An 18,584-nucleotide genomic window follows, 5' to 3' on the forward strand; every position below is an offset into this window, starting at 1 on the left:
CCTTAAACAAGTACTTGTCCATATTGAGAGATATTGCTCTGGAACAGCATTCAAAATCAGCCATTTTGAATACATGTATATATATATATAACATGATGTATAACGAATATATAAAATTTGAATATAATCAGTCAAAGTATTTAAGAGATATGGCTCTAGAAGCCCAATCATTAAAACAAAATGGCCGCCAGTCAGCTATTTTGAATCCAATCTGAAAATAAAATGACATGCATCAGGAACCTGTAATGTTTAACGTGTGTTATAAGTTTGAACAAAATCCATCCATAAATGCAAGAAATGCTTGATATTCGAGGATTTTTTTAGCACAAAAATAGCACACTTTGAAAAAGATCATCAAACCAATATATCCGTATATCTGTGACATGATGTATAATGAATATTAACAAGCAGCCTATCGGCTGAGATAGCTCCGCTGTTAGCAATGCACATTTCAATTAAAGAAGTGAAGACATCATTAGAAAATGAACAATATGAATAGTATCAAAGCAATCGGACTTACCCGGTACAGTTTTTAACAAGAAGTCGAAAATATCACTTTTTACCAAAAATGACAAAAATATTCACCAAAATTAGAGAATTAAAGATATCATCATGAAATAAACAAATCTGAGAGAGGTACATATGTAGTACCTATATATGTAGTATCAAAGCAATTGGACTTGCGGTTTTTAACAAGAAGTCGAAAATATCACTTTTTACCAAAAATGACAAAAATATTCACCAAAATTAGAGAATTAAAGATATCATCATGAAATAAACAAATCTGAGAGAGGTACATATGTAGTACCTATATATGTAGTATCAAAGCAATTGGACTTGCGGTTTTTAACAAGAAGTCGAAAATATCACTTTTCACCAAAAAATGACAAAAATATTCACCAAAATTAGAGAATTAAAGATATCATTACAAAATGAACAAATCTGAGAGAGGTCCACATGTAGTACCTATATATGTAATATCAAAGCATTTGCACTTGCGGTTTTTAACAAGAAGTCGAAAATATCAGTTTTTACCAAAAATGACAAAAATATTCACCAAAATTAGAGAATTAAAGATATCATTACAAAATGAACAAATCTGAGAGAGGTCCACATGTAGTACCTATATATGTAATATCAAAGCAATTGCACTTGCGGTTTTTAACAAGAAGTCGAAAATATCAGTTTTTACCAAAAATGACAAAAATATTCACCAAAATTAGAGAATTAAAGATATCATTACAAAATGAACAAATCTGAGAGAGGTCCACATGTAGTACCTATATATGTAATATCAAAGCAATTGCACTTGCGGTTTTTAACAAGAAGTCGAAAATATCAGTTTTTACCAAAAATGACAAAAATATTCACCAAAATTAAAGAATTAAAGATATCATTACAAAATTAACAAATCTCAGAGAGGTCCACATGTAGTACCTATAGATGTAATATCAAAGCAATTGCACTTGCGGTTTTTAACAAGAAGTCGAAAATATTTTTTACCAAAAATGACAAAAATATTCACCAAAATTAGAGAATTAAAGATATCAACATGAAATGAACAAACCTAAGAGAGGTCTACCCAAGGTACATATACACCAAGTATCAAAGCATTTAGGCTTGTAGTTTTCAAGAAGAAGTCGAAAAAGTAAAACATTGACACGGACGACGGACGACGACGACGACGGACAATCACTCATATGATAAGCTCCGCTCGACAAAGTCGACAGCGGAGCTAAAAATTTGAACATAATCAGACAAAACAAGTCAGACATATGGGTCTGGTAACCCATTCATTAAAACAAAATGGCCACCAGACAGCCATTTTGAATCTGATCTGAAAAATAAAATGACGTGCATCAGGAACCTGTAATGTCTAATGTATGTACCAAGTTTGAACGAAATCTATCCATAAATGCCAGAAATGCTTGATATTTGATGATTTTTTAGTACAAAAATGACAACCATTCGGCCATTTTGAATAGGATCGTCAAACTAATATATCTATGACATGATGTATAATGAATATTTAAAATTTGAACATAATCAGTCAAAACAATATATTGAAAATATGGCACGAGAACCACATTGATTAATACAAAATGGCCGCCAGTCGGCCATTTTGAATGTTATCTGAAAAACAAAATTATTTGCATCAAGGTCCCATAATGTCTAATGTATATACCAAGTTTGAGCAAAATCCATCTGTAAACAGCCGAGAAATGGTTGCTTTTTATGATTTTTTTAGCACAAAAATGGCCGCCATTCGGCCATCTTGAATCAGATCGTAAAACAAAATGATGTGCATCAAGGTCCTATAATGTCCAATGTATATACAAGGTTTGAACAAAATCCATCTGTAAACAACCGGGACATGCTCGATTTTGATGATTTTTAGCACAAAAATGTCCGCCATTCGGCCATCTTGAATCAGATCATGAAACAAATTGACGTGCATATGTATGATATCATGTATGATGTATGTGTGAAGTTTGATTGTGATTGGTCCAGGCATTTCTAAGATACAGGTCCGGACGCACGCACAGACGCACGCACACACGAAGGTCAAAACATAAGTCCCCGTTTTCTGACTGCGTCCGAACGGGGACTAAAAAACATTGATACAGACGACGACTGACAATCACTCATATGATAAAGTCGACAAAGTCGACAGCGGAGCTAAAAACTGACACACGGCACACACGTACATACGTTAAAGAAAAAAATACTAAGTAATTATTGTCAATAACAAATCTATTTTCATATGCTAGTTTATACATAAGGCAATACAAGCTTATCAACAAGTAAACAAAATTGGTCATATTGAAGTCTTGACAATTCGTACTATATGAAATCTAAATTAAAACAGACTAAAACTTCCATTCTCTTGGTGTTACATGCCTCTGCATCTAGATCTGTAGATGATTCTAGAAAGTCATCTGTACCGATACACACTTTTTGGCAAAAGGAAAGAACAGCACAGAGAATGGAGATTTTCTAAAACAAGAATTCAAGTCAAGCAAAAAGCTTGCTTTTCTCACTCTTTATATCACACACATAAATATATACTTAAAGCGCGGTAGTCGTCGCATGTTCGACATTTGTGTTGATAAACATTGATTTCCCCACAATCCAATGCGCTCTTCAAATGGAAATCACAAGTATGAGGTTTGACCTGGGCGCGACTTGCACTGATTACCGCCGATGACTCCTTCCATACCTTCTAATCACATGAAAATTACCTAATTAAAGCTTGAAAACGCGTCAGTTCGTACTCGTTGATCTGCGCAACAGTCAAAGCCACCATCTTTGTTTATATGAGACCAATATATCTCGCACATGCGCAGCGCGACGACTACCATGCTTTAAACTGGTGACGTTATACCGCCTCCGCAGTCATATATTGATGCTGTGCGGCTCAAACAATGAATAACAGAATAAAGGATATCATCCATCAAATTCAGCCAACAGGTTCTCAAAACAACCGCAAGCTATATACATGTATACATGTAATTAACAAAATTTACAATATTCAGTCGAATCATGCCGTCTGTTACTCAGCTCTTGATATGCTCCGTAAACTTGACAGTGCTCAAATACATGTATGAATTTTGTACAAAATCTGATGAAAAATTTCATTTCTCACACACAAATATACATTAAGTTTAATTTTGAGTGTTTGGGCTACTTTTCTTCTTCTTAAGCAGTCACCAATTCAGTGTATTATTCAGTTATTAATTTAGCAGAACTTCCAGGAATTAAATTAGAAGGTCAAGCTTAATCTAGTGAATTTTACAATTGACTCAACTTTACATATACTCAGACATTTACATTTACCATCAAATATGTGATTACCACAAGTAATATTGAACCCTTGAGTGGTGCTAGATTACCGCATGAGGATTGACACTCTCAAAGACTGACTCGAATAGGGAGAGAGACTATGAAAAAGGATGTTTGTGATTGCATGGAAAGTTGGTTAATGTTGGGTGGGTGGGAAGTCGTTATATAACAATGCTCTGAACCAGAACGAAAGCATAAGATACACAAGCTGCCGTGATATGACAAATCATAACCAAAAAACCACTGTGTGATTTTGTGGTGCCAGCAATATTTGGGGGAGGGGGGGGGGAATTGTTTGTTGAATTCCCAATTAAACATGCAAACAATACATTGTCTTTCATAGTACACAATGTAGAATTTTTTTTTCTTTTGCCTTGTGTACAACTTTCTTAATACCGATCATCAAATAAAAGTTTAGCAAAAGGTAAGAGTTCCTTAGTGGCCCCTCACTAACTATAATCCTATTCCCGCCTCTCCACCCTCCTTTCAATTGTATACACCCCTCTTCAAGTCACAGTTATTTAGAGAGGCTCTTTTCTATTAAAATATCCAAACAGCTCACTATCTTAAACTTAACCTCAAATGTCTAATCCATGCTTAGGCAGTCTGAGCCAAATTTAAAATTTACACTCGTTAATACACATATATGCAATGCATTATGGGAGATAAGCTTTCACTGTATGCCCCAAACAATTATTAACCCAGTATCTGACTAAATTATATGTCAATTCTTTTTAAAATATTTTCAGAATATTAATTTTCATATCAATAGTAATATGACTTTTGCATTCCATGTCACTGAACAAAATCTTAAGATATCAAAGAGTAATCCCATGATAGAAATCAGGGTAAAAATGCTAATTTTGAGCATTTTCCAGGACATATCAGCTTTTTGTACCTCAAAAAATTATCATGTGACCCTAATCTTTTTTTTTTTGCTACGGTAACCTGATGGCATCAACTCATACTATTGATGAGCACAAGTATGATGAATATAGAAGCTTCAATCTGACTTGAGCATTCTGAACCCAGCAGTTTAATAAAAGGCATTTTTCTCAGATATATATAGTGGATATACAGTAGTTTGTTGTTCTTCAAAGTGTTGAATATGAATTTTTCCCAGGACACACCAACCTTCAGAGTATATGAAGACACCAAATGTACAAAGTAATTACAAATATAATTTATGAAACCCAAATAATTATATCTGCCGAATCTATAAAGCAGATTTGTGTGTAAAAACTATTACTTTCACCTCAAACTTGAAGTACAATAAGAAGCAGAAATAACGTCTTTCATTGGCAGCAAAAATCTTTATAATGAATATTGGACTGATACTCTTTAAATTGGGTAAATAGTTTCAGATAAAATAAAATATCCCCTTTGTGAGAGCAGAAGGAGGGCATTTCTGTTTAATTAATCTGTATCAAGATTTAATTATAAATATTTTGATATCTTCTTGATAGACACGTTATTACCCAATAATAGAAAAAAGGTAATCGTCAAATGCACAGCCTTGAGTGACAGCCAAAAATTCCTATAATTTACTTGTCCTTTGTATTAAAGTCCTTTTTTAAAGCTATTGTTCAGAGCATTTCAGCACTATTATCATTGAGCTGTATAGATTGTCCAAAGGAAACACCAGAAGAAAGGCATCATCGTTTCATCATCTTCAACGACAAACAAGGTGCACCATACATTATAGGAAGTACGTCGTTGCAATTATGCAATGTACTCTTCATCCTGATTGACTAACCGAGACTGCGCATACACAATAAGTGCCGATAACTGTCACTCGCCATGGATAAATATTTAAAATGGCGTTTCAGATTTAATGTTGGTACTGTCGGTTTCCTCTTCTAAACCTGGGATATCCAAGTCTGCAAATAAACCTCTAGGTGGACTGTTATAAGTAATCAGCTCATTACCTGTGGAAATTAAATTAATAGTTTAATAGAGATTTTAGAAATGTCATGCAGCCGTGAATTTTTGTGGAAATGACAAATGTAACTTCCAATGAATTTAACATTTTTATTTCCAAACTCAATGGAAAATTTCAACATTCACATCAGAGATTATACCTTTTTGCTAGAGAGTGTACTTTCTCCTAAAAATGTATACCATATATATATATATATATATGTATACCTATCATAAAGCTACATACTCTTCGGCTATTTGACAATTTATTCAAGTCAGTAAACATATACTGGATCAAATTGAGGTGGTTCAATATGAGGCAGCTATCAAGTTTAATACACACTTATGTATACGTGATAGCAAATAATGTTATTACGAAGATACCTCAAAGTATGCACAAAGACAGTACCGGTGAATATCAACTGGCGTGCAGCGGAGATCGATGTGCGGGTACTGTCTGAATGCATACTTTGAGGTATCTTAGTAATAACCTTATTATTATACATCTTTTTGTTCCAAGGATACATCACGGAAATGCCAAAATCCAAAAAGTTTAAAACATACTCAGCGAACTTTGTGTGGAGTCCGGTCAAACCTTGGCAGCCATGTTTGTTTTCACACACAATAATTCAATATTTGGAATTCGCATTTCCTTATATGGTAGGATGAAAATACCCCATAAAATACCGCAAAATTGCAGCACGCTGTAACTTATAGCGTTAGGGTGACAGAGAAAGTATTATAATCCAGCTATGAGAACCAGTGACAATTCCAATGAGTTTCCATGGACATAAAGTGATAGTGATTTACATGTACATTTCAAGTTGGTCTCAAATTACATGTATGTGAAAAACTTACCAATAATACTGCTACCAGGAACACTGCTGCTTGTAGCACTGGACTCGCCTTCCTCTGTAAATGTGTCTAACAAGTTCTGTAAAGAGATCATAGCATTTCATTGAACCACAGCACAATGCATGACGAGGGGAAAAACAATTTGTACATGTGTAACAATTATTGATAATTCTAGTTAGATAGTTTCAGGTCAACTATTAGTTTTCCAAAATTGATCACGCATGTTTGATGAAACTTCAAAAGGAGCTGCATGAAAATGAGAATCGGATGATGGGTAGGTACAAAGACTCTCTAAACTTGTGGATACGTGACCTCATGCATTATATCTAGTGTTGCAGGGAAGTCATTAACTACTGGCAACGTGTTGAATGCAAGATGAGCTGCTGTCTAGACTCTGTTCCAGTATCTTGCTGTTTAGTTTATGTTAAAGTGCCTGTGAAATGGCTGCTATTTTCACACCTAAAATTATCCATTGATACATAAATATTATTAATTTTTATGTTTCTAAGCATAAATTTTTTTTTTTTAGTGAAAAAATGCGTTTTAAACTCAGTCTACGGCAACTTTATTGTTGTGTATTTTAAAACGAGGCTCCTCATTAGCTTCTCATTTGCATACAGAAATTCACCTTGTGACGTCAGAAGTTGCTGGGTAGCTTGCATTGCCGATATGTGTAAATAAGGCAAATTTCTTGTGCAGTTTTCTTGTCTTTGACTAAATTGCCACTTATGTACTTGTTTGTCAAGGAAGAATGGACCATAATGAACAGATAGTATCAAGTTTGTTGCATGGGGTTGAATCAGATGTGAAATATGTCCGGTCTAATGTAGCTAGTCACCGTGGTCGTCACCGTCACCGGTGCACGTTTGTACACTGTCGCTGGACATTGGACAAAATCAAATTTGACGCATGAATCGTCTTGTTATTTAGCAGGTTACTGGGCACGTCACTACACTGTTTTATTTCATCGATCGTCTGAGTAAAAAAACACATTCAAAATTAAAAGGGAACATATTTTGACTTTATAAACATTAAATTATAGTGATTAATAAAATAGAGAAATAATAAAAAAAACGACAAAACACAGTTACTAAATAAATGACTGTCGCGTGGAAATAAATTTGTTGTAATGGGTGAACGCGTCGAGTCATGACAGGAACAAGTGCGTGAATGGCGGCGTTTAATTGGATAACAAAAATAATTGAGAGCGACTCACATACAGACAAATTCAGAGTGGATTTAGTGTGATTTTCATAATTATGACATCATATCAAAAAAATACATTGACAGCCCAAAGCCCGGATTCTTATTTCATAAAATATTACGCAGATCAAGCTGCAAGTAAAGGCAACAAAGGTGTGAATTCGACATTCAACACCAATCACCAAACAATTCAGACACTTTTACTGTCAGATGCTTTCGTGTCAATATCAAAATTACTGCTACCTTTTACATAACACGGGTGGTTTCTATAAAATGATAATCAGGATCGCAAAAAAAAATCAAATCATTTGAAACATTTACTCGACGTCTCTCTCCCTTCTGAAATCCGCCGCAGTGATCATGGGCTGGTCCGGAATCTATTTTTTTCGAAAACGTTTTGTATTGCGCCAGGTTTAAGTTGTCGGCGTTTCTCGTTAAAACCTAGTTGTTTTGTCATGGACAAGGACAGTTTTTTGAAAAAAAGAATCTGAGGTGAAGTGGACACTACATATGTAAGGAGGAAGTCCACCATTTTTGCACCTTCGAATAGATTGGAAACGTGTAAATACTTACACTATGACTATACGCATTACTGCAACCGCCCACAACACAACGTTTAACCGTCATAAATGTTTGTTGTAAAAACAACTTCTAAAAATTCGTTCTCTCAAAAATAAAATCAGCTGAGATAGCTCCGCTGTTAGCAATGCACATTTCAATTAAAGAACAGAAGATATCATTAGAAAATGAACAATATGTATAGTATCAAAGCAATGGGACTTGCTGTTTTCAACAAGAAGTAAAAATTATCACTTTTCACCAAAAATTACAAAAATATTCACTAAAATTTGAGAATTAAATAATCATTTTCAGCAAAAAAATCAATAATTACCCATTTCAGTGGGGCACAGATCTAAAATGGGAAGCGTGTGGGTGGGGCATTGCACAGGCACTTCAAGGCACAGCAAGTGTAAGCATAAATTTACAACTATGACTGAAGGAGGAATGAAACCTCTGAGCACTAAGACGAATGTACCAAGTATATCTATACAGTCACTGTCGAACGAAATTTTCAAATTAAATACTTAGTATGAAAACAACATGGCTGAAAAACCGATTTTGTCGTGCTTTGTTGTTTTGTAACAAACAGAAACGGCAAAGGTCAGGGACTGGAAATTGAGTCTAGCTGCTGAGATACTGGGACACAGAATGTTTGAATAGAGTGTATGAAAGATTAAATTAAGCTGAGTGAGGTCAAGAGCTAATTCTAATATAGCTGCATAACCCAGCACATACTAGTACTCTTTTCAGGCCTACACAACAAACTGACACCAGAGGGCGCCAGTATGCCACAATCATAATGACTGTATAGAGCTTGATTATTCACTGGTTTTTATAGCTTAGTCAGCTGAATTAAAAGCCAGTTAATATGAAAAAAGAATGAAAATACATTGTTTACTTTACAAATCAGTGAATTTAAAACCTAGTGAATATCTCTGTAACATCAATTTTGCTAAAATTCAACTCAGTGAATAATTCCCTCTCCGCAGTATTATAACATGAGCTTACCTTGTCCTCACTGGATTCATCTTGTGCCCCCAGAAATAACTGCACAATGAAAACAACATTAAACTATTGAAACCTTGTGTGTGATTGCTAGTATACAGTTGAAAAAAGTAAGTGATGTTTTAATAAAACAATGATAAAAAATAAAATGAAGCTGAAACTGAAATGTGACCACTGTTGAGAGAATCTCAGACGACCATTTTGAAATTGTTCCACAGAATAAAGTGACATGCATCAAAGGCATTGTAGATTAAACATTTGTTGATAATATTTTTAAGTTTGTGTTATCCTGACTACAAGAAAGTGTTGACAACACCAACGACAATTACTGTAACCTGTATACACCACATCATTCTTATTACCGGAAAGGTATAAATGAATGAAAGAATTGGAACAACCAGTAGTTTTAGAGACTAGGCAGAGGAGTCTTTATAGCAAAACAGAAGGCGTCACAAAAGCTACTGGTACAATATGTGAAGCAAAGTGTCTTCTCTAATTTAAACCTAGGCTAAAATACAACAATTTAACTACCATAAAAACTTGATTAATTCGCGGTAGTAAAAATAATTATTTTTTCAAGTGCACAAATTAATAGCGTCAAAACGGAAATTATTGGTTTTTGGTGCGCAAATTAAAAGAGTACTTTTTGATCGATTCAAAAAGGGGCTGTTTTCATAAATTTATTAGTGATTTGTTTTGTTTTCTAATGAACACGATTACAGGACGTTTTTTAGTGCCTCCGAGACTCGTGGCTCGCGACATTCATGGCGTATAGTCGGGCAGAGAACACGCACTGCGTCAAGGACCACGCACCATGTTACACTTGAAATGAAACAGTGAAACGGCAAAGGTCACTCTGTACACAAACAAACAATGAACACGTGGCTACAAAGTAGCCGTCTGGCTGCACGGCCTTTTTTTTATTTTTCTAGGCATTCCCCAGGCGATGTTATGGCAGATATTACGAAGCCCATCTTGTCAGGAAAAATAACCCTGCGTTGATAAAAATGGTCTTAGAAAATGTTTAGAAAAAATAATGTTCCGCGTTGACCAAATATAATCATGCAAAGTATAAATTCAAAGTGTTTTAATACATTGGTGAGAGGTCGCATCGCTAAGAAGGAAAAGCAAGGCAAAGTCGAAACGGGGTGCATCATGGACATGACACAACACACGCTGCGACAACTGAGTGATCAGCGACATCATTTTGGGACGCAATTGAACTTCAAGTACTTTATTGCGAAACTTGTTGCGCGGCGATGCTGACATCAAGTGTGTGTTGACCGAATTTTGACCCCAAGTCACGCGCTGAACTGGCGCGTTACCTTAGCAACCTTTTTTTTTTTTTCCATGCCCCGCGCGTCAAACTAGTAAAATTGTTATTATATCCGAAGGTACTGTAATTTCGCAACTTGTATGCAACTCTGTACTGGCTTGAATATATCAACTTGAACGTCGTTTACTTAGTGCACTGCTTTTCTAATCACGCAAATTTGTTTACAATATTGTACCGGCTCTGTACTTCGTTATGTATTGCTTTCATGATAATTAGTTTTTTTTCCACTATTGTTAGGGCACTGACCCGGGGTATATTTCAATATCACCGACTTGATAATGCATTGCATTCATAATAATTACGCAAACATAAACATACCATACGTCAAATAAAATTTTACTATAATATAATAAACTCTGGGCAGCGGACTTCGATCGCATTATTCACGTACATTTCGACTGAACTCTAATAACCACGCGTTTGAATTACGTGCGGCACTGAGCAATGACATCCAGAGTTCATGCACTGACATTTAAATTCGGGCCACCCAACTTGACGCAAATCAATATAGTTACTTGTCATTTGTTCGAAAAATCTTTTTAACTCTCACAAATACCATGGACACGAAGAGTTAACTGGGGGTTAAATGAAAGGGAACGTCTTTTTTGGACAAAAAACACATCAGTACAAGATTATGTGTGCAAGGTTAGATTTATAGAAGGTACATGACCGCTTAACTTTGTGTTTTTTACCGAATCTGGTATAATGAAAATGTGACACGAGGTCAATCGCCCGACCAATCAAAAATGTCAATTTACGCACCATAGGGCGGTTCACTTAAATGACGTAATAGAATAATGGCGGGCACATGGTCGATGCAACCCTGTGGACCAGCGACGAAAAAGCCCTGTACTAAGCTTTCCACCATGGAAATTCGTAATCGATGTGCTGACCGATGGATATTTATCGACTAAGTAATAATCTTGCCCAACATCTGTAGTGTCGTGGGGGAATGATTTTTTTCACGTCAAATCTTTACCGAACCTAAACTGCTTGCTAACTGAAAGGCTGTGATGACAGAGATCATCTGCGATTGCGGCGACACCAAGTACTGATAACATAAAATTATATGTATATTTTTAATGTCTTCATGCAATATATTCTGAGTTATCCACTTTATTCTGGCCCGCGAATTAATAGGATACAATTTTAAACATGTTTTTGAACGCCACGAATTAAAAGGATACATTTAAAAATCAAAGAAAGCTTAGAAAGAACTCCCATGTGCTGAGAGTATTGGAGACACATTAAATATAATTCGAAATTACTTAGCTGAAAACTAATTATGCAAATCAGAAAATTAATATGACCAGATTTGAGTGTAAAACTAATGAGGTCTGCGCAATGTAACAGAAAATCTATGTCTCCAAGTTTAATTGAAATGTGATTAGAACCAAAAAATTATGAATTATTATGCTTATTAGGGAATTAATATGAACAGATTTTTACCCCAAACTAATTAGGTTTGTACATTGTCCTAGAGCATCTTTGTACTAAGTTTCATTGAAATGGAATAATTAGTACCGTGAAAACTCCAAAATTTCGACCCCTCTAAAAATTCGGCCGCCTATTTATTTGCCGGGTTTCGGTGTTTTATTTACCTCCAAATTTTCGACTCCACTAAAAATTGCCGACTCATTCTTATTCGAAAATTGCGACCAGTTTTAGTTTTCCCCCAAACGAAAAAAAAAACGATGTGAGCGTTCAAACGGGACCTTCCTCGAAGGCATGAATCTGGGTTTCTGATTGACTGAGAGATTTTTATTTTATTGGTAACGAAAATATATTCTAAATAAACGAAGTTTCAAATAAAAACGAACACAAAAATCTCGGCATGCTGCGTTTCTGAATTGTTGATTATTACTGTACTCAGTAGTGATTATAATAATGTACACAAAATAAATTTGTTGAATGGTTATGAAATACAAATAAAAGTCAACTTAGTTTCATCGTAAGCGAATGATTCCGGTCTCGTATAAACGTTTGATGCTGTAGGATATCCGCCATGTTCTCTTAGGTCAAATAGGTCAAATCGCTAATTAACCAATCAAAAAGCTGGATGATGCCAACGTGTTCAAATTACCATAGCTTACTTAAATATGTTAATGTTATTGAACGCAATGCGGAAGAGATTGATGTTGTAGTACGATATTTTGGCTTGGATTTTGATGCGAAAACGGCATGATTTTTTTTAAATAAAAAAATTAGTTGTTTTTAAAAAATAAACTGGTCATCTGAAGAATAATTTAACATTGTTCACAGTGATAACAGCTTATTCTCGAAAGGAAGGTTACCCGCTCACGCTAGTCACGATAAAAATCATACACGTGTACTCTTGAATAGACAAACGTCAATGACTACGGTAAAACTTAGACTCTATTTTAGCCGGCAGGATTAATTGAAATGTCCGAAAAATGAAGCCAAAATACACCTTAAAAGTCCCATTTTATTTTCTTAAATCCCATTTTATTTTTTAATCCAAGGGCGAATTTACGGCAGAATTTGGTCCCTCAAATAAGGGACACGTGAGCTTTGATTCTAACCGGATACATTGCACTGGGTCGGGGAGATAGTTTGCTAAACTTCCATGCATCTTTTGTCCAATGGGTACCTGTACTTCGAACATTTGCAAGTTTTTCTAGGTAGTGCGAGACAGCTTTGTCTTTTGACCTATTAGTTTTGTGCTGACCTCTTCTCCGCGTCTTGATGTTTTGTTTTGCTTGTCATAATACTCACTGATTGATGACTTTGTTTAGATTTTGAGTTACAACTCGGCCACGACCTTTGCTTTTACCGTGAAACATGAGGAAGTTTACGTCAATTGACGGACATTGCATTTTTTAAAAACTAATGAAGCACACTGTCTATCATCCCCATTTTTTCATTTGCTGATTTCTATTCTGAAAAATTCGACCATCCGAAAATGCACCTTAATTTTGACACTAAAAACACGTCACATTTCTAACACCAATTATTTAAAACCGGTCGAAATTTTGGAGTTTTTACGGTACTTTAGATATCAGTGTGAAAGCTTAAAATTGGTTAATTATGCAAATTAGGTAATTAATATGTACAGATTTTAACCCACAATTATTCAGGTCTGTCTATTGTCCTACAGCATCCATGTACATTCATTGATATGTGATGTATAGTACCTGAGATATCAGTGTGAAAGTTGGTTAATTATGCAAATTAGGTGATTAATATGCACAAATATTTACCGGAAACTAATTGGGTCTGCATAATTCTAGATTCATTGAAATGTGATGATTAGTACTTTAGATATCAGTAGAAAAGCTGAAAATTAATTATGCAAATTAGGTAATTAATATGCACAATTATTTACCCTAAAACTAATCAGGTCTCTGCATAGTCCTAAAGGATCTATGTACCAAGTTTCATTGAAATGCGATGATTAGTACTTGAGATACCCGTGGAAAAGCTGACAATTAACTGATTATGCAAATTAGGTGATTAATATGCACAAATATTTATCAAAAACAATCAATCTCTGCATAGTCCTTGAGTATGTAAGTACCAAGTTTCATTGAAATGTAATGCTAACTACTTATATCAAATGCTGAAAATTAATTAATTATGCAAATTAGGTAATTAATATGTACTGATATTACCATAAAAACTATCAGGTCTGTGCAGTGTCGTATGACATCTATATACCAAGTTTCATTGAAATGTGATGATTAGTACTTGAGATATCAGTGGAAAAACCGAAAATTGACTTATCATTATGCAAATTAGGTAATTAGTATCCACGGATTATTACCAAAAACTAATCAAAACCTAGCATTAGTTCAGAGCATCTATGTACCAAATTTCATCAAAATCCAATGAGTGGTTGTTTAGATATCAGTGGAACAGTCATGGAACCACTAAAAAATAGCTAATTATCATGCAAATTAGGTAATTAATATGCACGGATTTTTACCAAAAATTAATCAAATCTGCGCATATGTTCAGAGCATCTATGTACCAAGTTTCATCAAAATCCAATGAGTGGTTCTTTAGATATCAGTGGAACAGTCATAGAACAGCTAAAAATTAGCTAATTATCATGCAAATTAGGTAATTAACGAGCATGGATTTTTACCAAAACCTAATCAAATCTGCGCATTGGCCCAGAGCATCTATGCACCAAGTTTCATCAAAAACCGATGTATGGTTCTTGAGATAGCAGTGGAACAGTCGGACACACATACACACATACACACATACACACACACATACAGACACACTAACTGCAAAGACTCCCATTTTGTGCTTCGCACATGGGAGTCAATTAGCGTTCGAAAATAAAATGGGTGCGCGAACTAATAGAGACCGCGAATTAATCAAGTTTTTAGGGTAATTATGCTTTCGGCCACCTCACCTCACTTCCCTTCGCCTCACCTCGCCTCGCCTGACTGTCAAAGGTTGACAAAGATTTTTCAACTCAATGGGAACTTGGAAAAAGGTAGAGCAATTTTTTAAATTTTGTCTGCAGTATTTGGCCGATATTCCGACCTAACTAGTAGCGTAATACCGAGTATCTTTCTATCCCATAATCAATTATTATCATCTGTTCTTTTTACAAAAAGCCTCTCATATTTTAAACAAAAACTTTTTTTGGATTTGGGTTCCAGCGATATAGTAGAACAGAATTCCATGTCACCACTCCCAGGAGGTAGTAGGGTAGGGCGTGTACCATACTCAGCTGCATTGGCTTTGATATGCCTACAGTTTTAATACTGCCAAGCCAAATTTTCATTACTACATTTTACCGACTACCCTGACCACAATATCACATTTTACACCATCTTGTCTGATCTCAATACCACATTTGTTACACTACCTTTGTGGTTGTCAATGTTAATGCACCGGAGACCACACAAATTTGACTTCATATATTAAAAGCATTATACATTCTGTGATTGTCAGTAATACCGTATTTGTTCTATTACTAGAGTAAACACTTGTGCATATATTGATACTAGGTGGAGCTATGGTCAAGATTCCATATTTTAATAATCAAGCATACAATAAACATAATTTGTTTGTTTATATGAGCTTCTACTGAAAATACACTTCTAATGGAGCAAATACAGTATTACATAATAACGTTTCTCAAGAGATTACTCACCCCAACAAACGAATCTGGATCAAAACTGTAGTTCTGGCCGGATAACAAAGTCTGCAGATAATCTAGATTGTTCTGGACTTCGTCAAGATGATCTGATAAACTGACACTACTATCAAGTAACATAAATACAAGTCATGAACGAACAGGATTGACTTTGCTAAACTTCAAAACAAAAAGACCGTCAAACTTATTATCGATCAACTTGAAAGAAAATTGCAGTTGACTGCATGGATATTTCACACAAAAAATAGGTTTGTCATGTTAGATTAATTTTATTTTAAATTGTTTCATTTTACTCCACGTTTTCCACTTAGATTTTGTAGTTGTATATGAAGACAACAACAGTACAGAAAGAAAACCCAGACATCATGTCAATTTAATATATTTATTATTATATTTTTTCGTTCACATTCCAGTCAGTATATTGTGGAAAATCAGATTCTGCCCCACATTAATACAAGCAGCCTGTCGGCTGAGATAGCTCCGCTGTTAGCAATGGACATTTCAATTAAAGAACAGAAGATATCATTAGAAAATGAACAATATGTATAGTATCAAAACAATGGGACTTCAAAAATATCACTTTTCACCAAAAATGACAAAAACAATCAAAATTAGATAATTAGATAATTGAAGATATCACCACAAAATTAACATATCTAAAAGAGGTCCACATGTAGTACCTATATATGTAATATCAAAGCAATTGGACTTGCGTTTTTTAACAAGAAGTCAAAAATATCACTTTTTACCAAAAATTACAAAAATATTCACCAAAATTAGAGAATTGACAATATCATTACAAAATGAACAAATCTGAGAGAGGTCCACATGTAGTACCTATATATGTAATATCAAAGTAATTGAACTTGCGGTTTTTAGCAAGTACGGTAGTCAAAAATATCACTTTTTACCAAAAATTACAAAAATATTCACCAAAATTAGAGAATTGACAATATCATTACAAAATGAACAAATCTGAGAGAGATCCACATGTAGTACCTATATATGTAATATCAAAGTAATTGAACTTGCGGTTTTTAGCAAGTCGAAAATATCACTTTTTACCAAAAATGACAAAAATATTCACCAAAATTAGAGAATTGAAGATATGATCATGAAATGAACAAATCTGAGAGAGGTCTACCCAAGGTACATATACACCAAGTATCAAAGCATTCAGGCTTGTAGTTTTCAAGAAGCAGTCGAAAAAGTAAAACATTGACACAGACGACGGACAATCACTCATATGATAAGCTCCGCTCGACAAAGTCGACAGCAGAGCTAAAAATGAAATATTTCATTTTGGCCAAATCAAGGTCAAGGGGGCATATATCATATTGTAGAGCACCTCTACCACAAGTTCAATTTAAATCTGATTTTTTTGAGTTAACAGATAGGGTAATTATGCAAATTAGTAAATTGTTATTCTTAGATTTCAACCCAAACTAATTAGGCCAGTGTATTGTTCCAGGGAAAAAATGTACCCAGTTTCATTATAATGTGATGAATCAATCTTAGACAAGCAGCCTCTCGACTGAGATAGCTTTGCTGTTAGCAATGCACATTTCAATTAAAGAATTGAAAATATCATCACAGATTGAAAATATCTGAGAGAGGTCTGCCTGAGATACCTATTTGTATAATATCAAGGTAATCCGATAGAAGTTGACATTATCACTTTTACTAAGCTAAATTCAAGATTTGAAGGATTGCAAGCTAAATTCAGGATTTGAAGGATTACAAGCTAAATCCAAGATTAAAAATATTTCAAGCTAAATTCAGGATTTGAAGGATTACAAGCTAAATTCATGATTTAAAACAATTTCAACAAAATCATTCATTTAACTGAGTTCAGTTTCTAGATATAAAGAAATATGGACTGAATATTAATTTTCGAATAATATGAATTATAACAAAATGTCTGGGTGGATTTTAAGTTACTTTTTAAAGTACACTTCCGACAGAAAATACACAAAGCATGAAGGAATGCATATATTAGAATGATAACAACTATAGCTTAGAAGAAATTGAACACTGTACCTGACAGGAGCGGAGCTTGCATGTGCATTTGATAGCGCCACAGTCATATCCCTGTCATCTGATTTATTTGAGGTTGAGAGATTGGCACTATCTTGGTTATTAGGATTACCATCACTTGTCGCAGCATCGTCTTCTAATAAGGTTTCTGGGGGTTCCAGATCAATACCCATAGGTAAAGACGTCAAAGCTGAGTCAATAGAAGGTTCAGATACAACAGGTGCATCCAATATCTTATCCAACAAAAGCCGCGACTGTGCCTCAGGTAGAAAGGCTTCTGCTAGTTTCTCTACTTCATTCTCATTTGTATGATCCTCAACAAATCCAGACTCCTTTTGATTCTCATCTACCTCATTCGGGGAAATTAAATCTGTTACATCAGAAATTATAGGACCATTGGAATGCTCTGTTGTTTCAAACTCTTCACTGTCGCTTGGCTGTAGCTGAAAAAAAAAAGATACAACCTCAAGGAATGAAAAGTATGTATTGCAAGGCCTCGTAACACCACGGAAAGTGCGCCATCATATCAGGGCAATAAATTCCTGAATCACATTCGGCCCAGCGTGCTTGGTTTTCATCAATCAAAACAATAGTGTTTGAGGTCGCACCGTGGTAAAATTGTAATTACACCTATATGATAAAACTATTATGGACTGGAAACAGCTTTTGTTGCCCAAAGTCGTA

At 34.8% G+C, this 18,584-nt stretch overlaps 1 protein-coding gene across 3 annotated transcripts in view; it reads right to left on the reverse strand.

Annotated features, from left to right (window-relative positions):
- Positions 1 to 2,736: 2,736 nt before the first annotated feature.
- Positions 2,737 to 18,584, reverse strand: part of LOC100371951 (heat shock factor protein-like) — a 31,366-nt gene continuing 15,518 nt past the window's right edge. Inside the window, exons 7-11 of one of the 3 annotated variants that reach the window (XM_085500279.1) lie at positions 17,904 to 18,343; positions 15,861 to 15,966; positions 9,391 to 9,429; positions 6,622 to 6,697; positions 2,737 to 5,771 (exon numbers count right to left, since the gene is read on the reverse strand). In XM_085500279.1, the coding sequence (XP_085356405.1) occupies positions 5,656 to 5,771; positions 6,622 to 6,697; positions 9,391 to 9,429; positions 15,861 to 15,966; positions 17,904 to 18,343 (777 nt within the window). In that variant the 3' untranslated portion in view covers positions 2,737 to 5,655. Of the gene's footprint in view, positions 5,772 to 6,621; positions 6,698 to 9,390; positions 9,430 to 15,860; positions 15,970 to 17,903; positions 18,344 to 18,584 lie in introns of all 3 variants that reach the window. The other 2 variants (XM_085500278.1, XM_085500280.1) reach the window with 2 other exon arrangements.

The sequence above is a fragment of the Saccoglossus kowalevskii genome, chromosome 6, assembly GCF_978046115.1.
Source record: "Saccoglossus kowalevskii chromosome 6, keSacKowa6.1, whole genome shotgun sequence".
In the NCBI taxonomy this organism is placed as follows: Eukaryota; Metazoa; Hemichordata; class Enteropneusta; family Harrimaniidae; genus Saccoglossus; species Saccoglossus kowalevskii.